We start from the raw sequence: 12,678 nt of genomic DNA on the forward strand, positions 1-12,678 counted from the left end.
CCGGGTAACCAACCCCAGTAGATGGCGCTGACGGCGATGCCGTGCAACAGCACAGTCCACTTGTTTGGCTCCTGATAAATAAATAAATAATATCTTTAAGTCTTCGATAACAGCAATAGTAATCGTATTAGTATTGTCATCATTCATTACATTCATTCCAATATATGTATTTCTGGTAATATTTCATTCCATTCCGACATATAGAGACTCTCTTCATTACTCAATAATTAATTTCAACATCCTTTCCTCCGTTCATTATTGTTTGTACATCTCATCCCTTTCGTCTACAGTCACTCGTAATTTTCGTCTCTCATATACTCGGTCATCAGAGAATTTATAATAATATCCTGAAACCATTCGATTGCAGAATTTACATTAAGTTACAATGACAGTATGTTCATTTGGATTCAAAAATATACAAACTACAAAAATAGGTAACATTACAGTATTAATCACGAAGAAACCACAGTCGGAATAAAAGGAAACTTAGAGGAAAGGATGACTTCTATATTTCGGCTAATAGCTACAGCCCTCCTCAGGAAATATAGAAGTCATGCTTTCTTCTAAGTTTCCTTTTATTCCGACTGTGGGTTCTTCGTGATTATTATTTACAAATGTGCCACTACATTTTGTCTAAGTGACATTACAGTATGTTGAACGAAGTCATACCGGATGAATATGTCATTGCTTTATTTACAGTTTATATATCTATATCATGATTACGATTAATACATGTTATTTCTACATGTTGACAATGTGAAGAGACTTACTTGTTCTAATGTTTCCTCATTGCGTATGGGAAGCTTGCGTCCTAACTCTAGCGGCCACACACGCGACTTGACGTCACGGACAGGTCGCGTTCGGAGGACGTGTCGTCGGTTTGGGTATAACTTAGCCTTGTTTACCAAAATAACATGTGACCTCACAAACGGAAACCGTTCTCTGTGAAACTTATATGAATTAAAATTTACACCATTCTCCATTGTCCACACATGTGTGTCACTAATTTTCGTATCAGTTGTCTCTCTTTTTGTCTTTGTACGATCTATATCCTGCGTGTCCAAATCCCTCACCCTCCAATCGTACGCGTCGAAGTCAACGTTATGTGAATCGGACGAGTTCGCATTGTCCGTTACGTCAGTTGGAGAAACCGACGTTGGCGAATCTGTAGGAGGGAAATCTGAGGTGTTCGGATTGGAGGGGGCAGCGAGGGTGGGCAACAATGTCAGCATGAAGTCACGGATGCCATGTTGCAGGGTCAGGGCAGCGCAGCATAACACTACTGCGGTTAACGCTGTCACTGAAGAAAAAAAAAACAGTACACAACAATACATAATGCATAGATAAAAAATCAATAATTGCAGGACCGTGCTTATTTACTCAGTTCCTCACAACTCACACGCCAAATAAAAATTCTCTCCATAATTTTTTTTTCCAAAAAGTACACTATTGCATGATTCTATTGTGCAATTGCATTCTGCATTTAGGCCCATGGTCAAAGAAAATTAAAATAATAATAATAATAATGCCTTAATAGTCAATATAACAAAAACATTAAAATAATAATAATGGTAATACAATAATACATACATATACCAATGGCTATTTCCCCCTTACAAGTGAGGTAGCCAAAAAACAAAGGCATAAAATCCACTTCCACCCATTCCATCCCCTCATAGTCCACTCCCATTCACACCTTCCTTCCCTTATCTAGGCTCCTGGATGACGGGTCGTCCCTTCGTTTCTCCACTGCCCTGGGTCAGAAGCAATGCAGCAAGACACAGCACATCCACAGTAAGGCCGCTTCATTAGTGACAATAACGATAATGACAATAGTAATAATAATGATAATATTCATGATTTTATAGTAATAATAAAACAAACCATATTCGGGCCAAGTAATAATAATTAATCAACTCTAGAATTAATTTGCGCGCTTCCTGACCCTCGAAATAATTTTTAAATGGAAAGAAATATCCCCATGCAACATTAATCTTATTTGCATTTTTCATCTAATTCGTTTACGTTTTATTACTTATTTATTTATTTCATCTATATAATTTAACTTTATATTTGTTTATTTATTCAACGATTTACTTAAAACTACATATCTGTTTTATTAATTAGTTTCCTGTTTACTTATTCATTTTCCTGATTATTTTGTAGAATGGATTAATATGAAACTCATTTTCTATCAATTCATACGTTTTCGCATTCGAAGTAATAAACTTACTTTTCTGAGTTAGTATTCCTCTGGAACTACACATTTCATTACATTCAGACTCCGTAATGTATTCAACAGTTCATACGTGACGCGTTTCTTCCGAACGTTGTTTCAAAGATTTGTTCTTATTATCCGATTGAAATAATTTACTTCCATTTGAGATAAAGTTCGAAAATAATTAACATTCTTTTTCTTAATTAATTAATATTCACTAACAACACAGTACACCATCTTGCTTCGTAGAATATATTATTTCTATGAGAGAGGTTGTGTGTTTCTTTAGTTTCTAAACTCGATGGAAGTCGGTGTGCGACTAAAATCGTCGACTCCGGTGAACTATGTCGCATCATGCCCAACCCCCATCCTCCACCCGACCCCTCCATCCCCGAAGTGACTTGCCCATCCTTTATTCAAATCTGGGTACGTCACCTTGACCATTCTTGCCATTTTTTGAGTTGTTTTTATTTTTATTTTCTCCGCTCCTAAGATGCACATTAACTTGGCATTGCGTTATTTCCTGTTCCTGATTTACATAAGATAATTCAAAACATAGGATTTGACATGCAAATTGTAGACCTCATCATAATGGTTTCCGAAAATATCTATCACCATCGTGGAAACGTCTTATTTCAGGCGATGTGTCTGTGAACCTAAGTTAGAAGGGGATCTAAGCCTAAGATCGTGCACTTTTGGGTTAAAAGTATGAAAATTGGCACACTTATAGAGTAATCCTAGGTGAACATTTTGAGATATAAAAACAAGCTGTCAGGGTGCCCTGGTGTCCACAACAGGAACCATCTTTCCATGTGGTGGACGTTACAGAAATTTATTAGTCTTATTTTTTAATTTAGGAATATGCAATTTGGCAAGTTTCTAAGATATCTAATAAGAACTATCTCTTGATAATAATGATAAAAAATGGAATCAGAGCCCCCTAGTGATCAAAACTACATTTTTTGCAACCTCTGAATACAATTGTCATAGGGCCTGGGCCCTTTTTTGCTTTTGTCAATATAATAGCTGGTATTTTCCACCACAGAGATCAAATATTTTATATACTCGTACAAGTTTTCTTGAAGAAGTATTTATCTTATCTAAATATACGCAATAAACACAGCAGCTAACATTGAGCATTCATTCCAACAAGCAAACACACTGAATGACAGCGACCATTTTTACAAACGACAAAACAAGTTGTTTTGTCGTTTGTTACATAACTTTGAATTTCATAATCACTCACCACAAACCAGAATGAATACATACATATACATATACTAAGACTTTTTCCCCTTACAAGCGAGGTAGCCAAAAAGGGAAAGGCATAAAATCATTTCCACCCATTCCATCCCTGAATACACTCCACACCCCTCCACCCTCCCTCTTATCTTAGCACCTCCCGGATGACGGGTCATCCCTGCACCTTGTCCACTGCCCTGGGTCAGAAGCAGTGTCGCAAAACACATCACATCCACAGCTGGGCCGCTTCATTAAATCGGCGACCCCGCCCCCCTCTCCGTCCCCCCGCATAAAAGAAGACGGGGAGAAATCCCTTCGGGCTGCGTCAAATTTTGCTCACACGTACTACCTCACCCCCCACCCAGCCCCGCCCATTCCACCTCATGCATCACAACATCATCCATATACAACCATTCTCCATTAACCCCTGTCTTCTGCCCTCTCTCGTCCTTCCTCAACAGACATTCCCCTCTTCCCCAAAGACCCCTTCACCCCATCCATCCACCTCATACTAGGACGTCCCCTCATGTTCACTACCTCCACATCTGCCTTCCATACCTCTTTTACTAGTCTTTCTTCACTCATTCTTTCCATGTGTCCAAACCATCCTAATACTCTTTCATCAACCATATCTACCAACTCCCTTTCCACCCCTGTTCTCCGCCTCACCTCCTCATTTCTCACTCTATCTAGCCTAGTAACTCCCATCATACTTCTCAGACACCTCATCTCAAACACATTCAAACTCCTCTCTTCCTCTCTTATGTTCCATGTTTCTGCTCCATACAGTGCTGTTGGCACAATCATTCTTTCACACAGTCTCCTCTTAGCATCAATTCCCAAATGTCTATTCCTCATTACACTTTTTAATCCACCAAGGCATTTACTCGCTTCTCTCAATCTACATTCTACCTCCACCTTTTCCTGCCACATTTGCACCCAAGTATCTAAAACTATCCACTTCCTCCAGTCGCTCTCCCTTAATGCTCACTTCCAGTCTACTGCCACTTTCACCCCTTGTACATCTCATCACCTTACTTTTACCCACATTTATCTTTAGCTTTCTTCTATCACATACTCTCCCAAACTCTGCCACCAACTTCCTCAGTCCCTCCTCCGATCCTGCCACAAGCGCAGTGTCGTCCGCAAACAACAGTTCGCTCACCTCCCACTTTTCTCCATTTTCCTTAACCATCTCCAATCCCTGACCCACTACCCTTGCATTCGCCTCTCGCACTAGAATGAATACTGTTGATTTATCAAGGGGAGCATTTAAATCGCAAAAAGCTTCAGTTTAATGTGCTTAAGTTTGGAAACAGTCCCCTTCACAGTTGCACAGCGCAGTGCATTTGAGCTGTGCTTTGCTGCATTTAAACAGACCTCTGCAAGATATCTTGCAATTGCAGCATATCAGTGCTTATTGAAGGGTAGTCCACTTTGGTGTCCACCTGGAACATGCTGCTCTCAGAGTATGTTGCTTTAAAGCAGCTTCTTTAGGAGGAATGCTTTCCAGAGACTTTGATATCCTGGAGAACATCTGGTGCCTTGCTTCGTTGATGTTGGAGAGCTCAATAGTGCAGTCATACCACAGCTCCACGAATCTCTCAATGAGAGCCAGTGAGCTCTCCCTCAACTGACATTGTGGATTTGACAGTGACAAGAAAGCTTCTGTGATCTCAGGGAAAGCATGCCATGCACTCTTTTTGCCTCTCCCGGCAAAGAAAGATGTCACGTCACAGCCTGTGAAAGCATGGAAGAATGGCAGAACCTGGGCTTTGGATGATGGCAGAGCAGCAATGATCTCATGAATGGCTATGTACCTTTGAGACTTTTCAGTCCCAAATAATATCCACAACTGCGAGGTCTTAAACTGGTGGAAACATGTCACAGCAAGTACAACAACATCAGTGTCTGCTGTTCTGATGAGGATGCGTTGGTGGCCTTTGTTGGCAGCATCCATGACATGCAGCATGGTACGTGTTGCATCTGCTTCCCCCTGGGTGCAGGGTTCCAGAAACGACTTGGCCCTCACTGCTGCGTTGCAGGCCACTTGCTGGTTCAGAATACAGAGAACTTGTTTGTTGTCCTCCTCAATGCCTACAGCATGTTCAGCAAGAGGAGATTTTTTTTTTTTTTTTTTTCATTATTGCGAAGAGAAATCTGCCAGTTTCCTGGGATCTGGGTGGCGAGATTTACTTTCCAGCGAACAACACTGCCTCTCTTCACCCTGGTTGATGTCTTTAGGCTTTGTTCGTTGTAGACATAAAAAACTATATTTACTGTCTACGTTCTTCAAGATGTTTTGAATGTGGGGTACAAAGACTTTAGTCAGAGAAGGTCTTTGAAGCAACTGGAGTTAGAGAGCGCACCACCATAGCACCATCCAGCACAACTGCAGTAACCTGAGGGACTGTGTGGTCAGTTTTAGATAGACCTTTCCCGGGGAGAGGGCAAGTCAGACTTCTTACCTGATCTCATCTCCCCTGACTTTGACAGAGAAGGTGGCCATGGCTGGTTCTCAGACTTGAAGAGCTCCTCAAGCTTTCCCTCTCGAGATTGGCAGGCGGTGTACAGCGTGGAGAACAATGCGCAGTCGTCCTTCAATGCAGGTACCTGACTTTTCCGTTTTGAAAGACTTTGAGACTTCGAGAACAGAGATAGCTTGTTCTTCTTGATAGGCTGTGTAACTGACTTTGAGTTGTGATGCGTCATACACACCCTTGGAACTTTCTACAGTTGACTGGCTGATGACAACTTTGCTGTCAAGTGTCAACATATCGTTGCTGTCCTCTAGGAAAGAACTTCCAAGATCTTCTATAACCTTCTTGAGAGTAGTTACCTACTTCACAAAGGAATTCTTAACACTTGGTTCTGCTCATGGTGTTTGTCATTGGCTGTTTTCTCTGAAGTGTTCTCAAAGTCACGGATGAGTCTGCTAACCTCTAGACCACCAATCATCTAACGTCTTAGTGCTGCAGGATTGTTTGTCAAGCCTACAGCCCCACCTTCTCCTTTGATCAGATAATTTTCTTGCTCATGTGCCTAATCTAGTGTCATTGCAGAGAAACTGTGACCTGTTTTCTGGACTACAGACGCACCTTCAGAGAACTCCAGAAACACAGCAGGATGAGACTGTTGCAAACCTGACATGTCATGGATGTGAATTGGCAACCGCCTGGCATAGTTGGTGTGATCTATAGAAAATGCCCAAGTTGTCAATCTAACTGGTGACTCAATATACTGTTTGAAGTCACCCTCCCGAAGTGATTGTACATACTGAAGAATATCCATCTCCAACACCAGCACTAAGTTCCAAAACTGGAACTGTGGATGCTCTGCACACACCTTCTTGACCCATTCATGAAAGTCAACAATGTCTTCACCAGAAGAAATAATTTGCTTGTAACTTTCATAGGCCTGGCACTACAGGAGGCAGAGAGCAGCTGCATTGACAATGTAGGCATGACGTGTCCTAGTCAGGTGTGCTGCCTTGAGAAGTGAGTCAGCGGCACCACCAGTTGATATGACTGTGGTTCATCCACTGTCTGTCAGCAGGTCTCCTAGGACCTTGAAGAAGATCATCTCAGTGTGCATTGCACCCAGTATCAACATAATCTTGCCTTCACCGTGACTGTCTGAAAATGCCCACTGAATCCTTTTGCCAAGGGCAAAGAGAAGTTGATCTATCGCCAACATAGGAACTTGACCAAGTTCTCAGTCTGAGTAGCTGTCCTTACATCCCTGGCATGCTCATTGCAGGTGTGTGTATCACTTATGTAAAAATTGGCATCAAGGCTACTGTGCCAGGATAAAGACACGACCTCTGCAGACTGGCATGGAAGGCTGCCCACGAGACGGCATCTGACTCACTCAGGCCTAGTTTGTCCAGGATCTTTCTTACATTCTCCAACCAAGCACGTTGTTTCACATGAGTACTAGTATTTGATGGCAGTATTGTGGGACATGCAGGTCCATGAACCAATGGGACTACAGTATCCTTCTTTGACAGAACAACTGGTTGAACATTTGTGAAACTTGTTGGAAGACTGGATATCTGTTTATCATTGGTCACCAACCCAGTAACGATGGAATGATCTCTATAAGTACCTAGCTTGCCTTCTCGTGGACGTTGTGCCAGGGAAATGCTGGCACCACGGAAAGAATCCACTGAAGTGGTAGAACTGGGGTTATGGTCGATGTTGTCAACAGCAGCTGTTGTGAACACGCCACTAAACAGCTGTGGAGGGCACACAACCCCTTGTTCTTTGTACATATGGCAAACACTGTTTGCCACAGACATAGAAGGCAATATTGGGTATGAAATACAAAGACCCGTACTATGAAATGTGTCCACCAGCTCACGCTTTCTCGTTTCACCATGCACTTTTAATGCAAGATAGGTTGAAGTTGAAGTTTCACGATCTCTGTTGTCGCGGACATGCTCCGTTACCAGAACAAATAAAGACCTAGATTTCACGGTCTTGAAAGTAACCAATTGAAAGATTGTTAGAGATGTCTTAGATTCTATGCCTTCCAAGCCTAACTGATCGTTGATATTTGGACCATTCAATATAATGCTTATCAGTGAAGTCAGTGTTGTTGGAACATATTTCTGTTGACAGTTCTCTATAAACTGACCATTAGATATTTGCTTGATCTTGAAGTTACCTCTGCGTATAATATTCGCAGCCTTTGCTAATAACATGCCCTCTCTATCGTAGTCAGCGTCTCATGCATGTTTTAAAGCAGGACCAATATCTTTCGTTAATGCCAGAAGCACTTATTTGCCTTTATTTTGCGCTTGCAACTGTCCATTCTAGGCACCTAGCTCTTCAATTTTTCTGAGTAGAGCTTCTTAAGAGCTTGCAATTTGAATATAGGCCACGTTTCAGGAGACTCTCGATATGACTCAATGTATGATATCAGTTCAGCAAATGCAATGCTATACAGAGCACTTGACTCATTTAGATCGTTGTCTTGATTTCTCTCATGATGTTTAGCATGTTTGTAGAATTTTGCTAAGCACAGAATGTGATATTGTGCCTCTATTGCCACCATATCTCCTGTAGCTAGTTTTGACAACACCTTTGTGTCACGATCAGTGGCAATTCGGCGGACCTTGTAATCCCGCTCAAATATTGAAACCCTGTGCAGGCCAGATGACCCACCCTTCTCATCGCAGAAGAAGCATAGGGTACGCGTACCAATGGAGACGCACTTACCCTATGCAGGCGCAATTACACAAAAAAAACTTCTACCTGCCGATGGTGAACAGATTGGAGCATAATTATAGGCTAAAAAAATCACTTAGCTGTCCCCTCGTTATGTGATTTTTTGAGCCTATAATTATGCTCCTATCTATTCACCATCGGCAGGTACAAGTTTTTTTGTGTCAAATGCGTCTGCATAGGGCAAGTGCGTCCCCATTAGTACGCGTACCCGAGTCATCAATTGACACAAACTGTCGCCTAGTTTTGAATTGACTTCTTGTATCTTGTTTCACACTTACGCTTGACTGCTCTTTCAAGTATCATAGTGTTAATCTTAGTTCGACAACATATATGCACTACATAATTATGTAACAAAAGGATTTCTTCCATTCCATGACCTTCATCTAACTGGTCAACATTTTCTGTGAACGGTAGCTGGTTCCTTTCATGGAACGTCTTGATATTTTCAGCCATGTACTTGCACCCAGAACCTTTTATCTTCCCTCTTTGAAGAAGCAGGACATTGTACAAAATCACTTGTCACTGCGTGGCATAGAAAATACTTCTTCCAGTCCACAATAACTGGTTCTGTTTGACCAGAAGTGCAGAAGATTGGTTCATCAATTAATTGGAATGGCATCGTTGGAGTAATTCACCGCACAGTATCAACATAAAGTATACTACTTTTAATGGATTTGCACTCCAGTAACTCAATGTACAACATTATCAACATAAAGTGTATAACTTTTAATGGATTTGAACTGGTTATACACTCCAGCTCGTTGATCGGTGGTGGGAGCGGTTGGGTTGAGTTTTCAAATCCACTTTGGTTATTCTGCTACTTTCACCCAGTTTTGAGATTTTCCACCGATGACTGTTCCTGATGCGGCCTGTTCAATTTTCAATTATATTTAGTCCAACACCGTAAAATCTAAAAAGAAACATCACTTGTATTGTATACTTAAATATCTATCTATATATCTATCAACCACGGTTCCCTCTACAGGATGCGGTACATTATTTTCCTTAATTTTTGTCACTAGGGAGCTCTGATTACATTTAATCAAGATATAGTTCTTATCAATATTTTAGAAACCTGCTAATTTTCCTATTCCTAACTTAAAAAATAAAATATTTAAGACAATTTTAAATAATTTCTGTGACGTCTGCCATATGGTAAGATGCTAGTTCCTGCTGTGACCACCAGGGGATTTTGTCAACTTGCATTCATATCCCAAAATGCTCTTTAAGTGTGCCAATTTTCATGCTTTTAACCCAAAAAATGCACGAAATGACTACGGGGCTGGTCTTAGACCCCCCACTTAAATGTACATCTACTTACAATGGGGCATGATGCCTAAATATAGTTTATGATAATGCCCGCGAAATAATCCCGCCAAAATGTAAAGGATCTTCTCCCACAGAATTTACTACTGTATCAAGTATTGCAGGCAATTCAAAGTGAATATAATTATATTTCGAGTGGTTGAAAGTTGTTATTGACTTTAGGAATTTGCACGACCCACCAAGAACGATTTGCGCCGTCCCACTTAAACAGCCTGTTTGAAAATGGCTATTTACACCTAAATGATGCTATGATTACTTATTCACATATGGCATTACATTTGACATGCCTCGACGTCTTCACCAATGCAAGATAACATCTGGAAATAAAATTGATCGTGTTCACTTGTCATTACGTGAAAGCGGACAATTTGTAACACTCATTTGTCGATACTTTTTGCGAAAGCCCGCCATAAATGTAGTGGGTGGTGGAGGAAAGGTCAGTGATTCGTCAGCGTCAAAAACACGACATCATTTTCGACCAATCAAATTTGACCGTTTTGATCCTGCCCGGGCGCCAAAAAAAGCAGATCGCGAAAGCCACGGTCATTTCTAAAGAAGGCAGCAAGCAGTGAGGACAGGAAAGTCAAACAAGATAATTCCGTTTACATAATCAGTTTATACATAAAGTAATATTTTATTAGTTGACGTGATGGCAGTCAATAGTGGAAAGTCGGAACCAAGAAGTCGAGATCGTTCGGGACTTGGCGCCTCTCCGCATCGTACAAGGTAGGTCTGATAAACACGAATACACTTGTCAAGCCCCGTATCACGATAGCGCGTTTCATTATCGTGGATCCGTTAGAGATGCTAATGAGAGATCTCGTATGTCTGAAAGTAGGTTGAACTTAGACTAGGTAGGGCTAGTCGATCCCACGTATCGCGGGAGGGGTATAGAAATTCTAAGTAAATATTAGGTTGATACGGGCTTGACAGCGTAGGGCATCGTATGCTCAAAACTAAACTTAGGGCACTATACCACCGCCACTGTGTAATAGACATTAAGACCAGGTCTTCAGTTGCAATGGCGTGTTGTTACCGGTCCCAGGATTTGAGCATACGGTAGATACAGACTACAACTTTACACTTCTAGGTACTATGAAGAGGACGTAGACAAGGCCAAGCGCTCCTGGGGGTGAGTAATCAGATATTTTGTAGTTAACGGTAAGTATTAAATTATTTTGTAAAGAAGCCAATATGGCGTTTTGGCGCGAATAAAGCGTTTTCGGTTGCGTAACCAAACTCCAAACCCGGATAAGAATCCTAGGCGACGTTTTGCCGATAAGTTTTTCGTGCTCGAAAAAAATGGCATTTTTCGGATTTTTCTCCCGATAGCACCACTCCCCCCTTCCCCCAAATTTGATTTTTGAATATTTTCGACTGGATTAGGAAGACTGCCTAGCCAACGCATCCAGCAGGTAAATATTTATATTTTTAATACAAAATTGACAGTGCCGTCGGCAGTATATTTTTAATGTGCCCAGTATTAATACAATTTATTTTTCAGAAAACTTGTACTGAAATGAGAGGGGACCGGCCGAAAGATATAGTTGATATCTGAAGGAATGAGAAGAAGAAAAAATGAAGACGCTGGCTGTTCTTGGAAGACTGGCAACTTCAAACACAGGTTAGTATCTAATTAGTTTCGTTTAAATATTTGGCCAAAGCTTTATTTGAAATAAAATCAGTACAGTTGGTGTTGGCGAGAGTAGTTGGTGGTGGTGGAGAGTAGTAGTTGGAGGGAGTTGGTGGTACAGAAAGAAAGAGTTGGTGGTACAGAGAGAGAGGAGGAGTTGGTGGTGCAGAGAGAGAGAGAGGAGGAGTTGGTGGTGCAGAGAGAGAGAGAGGAGGAGTTGGTGGTGCAGAGAGAGAGAGAGGAGGAGTTGGTGGTGCAGAGAGAGAGAGGAGGAGTTGGTGGTGCAGAGAGAGAGAGAGGAGGAGTTGGTGGTGCAGAGAGAGAGAGAGGAGGAGTTGGTGGTGCAGAGAGAGAGAGAGGAGGAGTTGGTGGTGCAGAGAGAGAGAGGAGGAGTTGGTGGTGCAGAGAGAGAGAGAGGAGGAGTTGGTGGTGCAGAGAGAGAGAGAGGAGGAGTTGGTGGTGCAGAGAGAGAGAGAGGAGGAGTTGGTGGTGCAGAGAGAGAGAGAGGAGGAGTTGGTGGTGCAGAGAGAGAGAGAGGAGGAGTTGGTGGTGCAGAGAGAGAGAGAGGTGGAGTTGGTGGTGCAGAGAGAGAGAGAGGAGGAGTTGGTGGTGCAGAGAGAGAGAGAGGAGGAGTTGGTGGTGGAGAGAGAGAGAGGAGGAGTTGGTGGTGCAGAGAGAGAGAGAGAAGGAGTTGGTGGTGCAGAGAGAGAGAGAGGAGGAGTTGGTGGTGCAGAGAGAGAGAGAGAAGGAGTTGGTGGTGAAGAGAGAGAGAGAGATCAGGAGTTGTTGGTGCAGAGAGAGAGAGAGAGAGTTGGAGTTGGTGGTGAAGAGAGAGAGAGAGGAGGAGTTGGTGGTGCAGAGAGAGAGAGAGAGGAGGAGTTGGTGGTGCAGAGAGAGAGAGAGAGGAGGAGTTGGTGGTGCAGAGAGAGAGAGAGAGGAGGAGTTGGTGGTGCAGAGAGAGAGAGAGAGAGGAGGAGTTGGTGGTGCAGAGAGAGAGAGAGGAGGAGTTGGTGGTGCAGAGAGAGAGA

The 12,678-nt window shown here is 42.2% G+C and overlaps 1 protein-coding gene across 4 annotated transcripts in view; it reads right to left on the bottom strand.

Annotated features, from left to right (window-relative positions):
* The window catches only part of LOC143028604 (uncharacterized), a 76,201-nt gene that overhangs the window by 35,354 nt on the left and 28,169 nt on the right, over nucleotides 1–12,678 (bottom strand). For all 4 annotated transcript variants that reach the window (XM_076190946.1, XM_076190949.1, XM_076190948.1 and 1 more), the window contains 2 exons: nucleotides 771–1,300; nucleotides 1–71 (listed from right to left, as the gene is read on the bottom strand). The exon at nucleotides 1–71 is cut by the window's left edge and continues 30 nt beyond it. In XM_076190946.1, coding sequence (XP_076047061.1) covers nucleotides 1–71; nucleotides 771–1,300 — 601 coding nt within the window. The remainder of the gene's footprint in view (nucleotides 72–770; nucleotides 1,301–12,678) is intronic.

Source organism: Oratosquilla oratoria, chromosome 9, assembly GCF_046742065.1.
Source record: "Oratosquilla oratoria isolate Oo_2021 chromosome 9, ASM4674206v1, whole genome shotgun sequence".
NCBI classification, from domain to species: Eukaryota; Metazoa; Arthropoda; class Malacostraca; order Stomatopoda; family Squillidae; genus Oratosquilla; species Oratosquilla oratoria.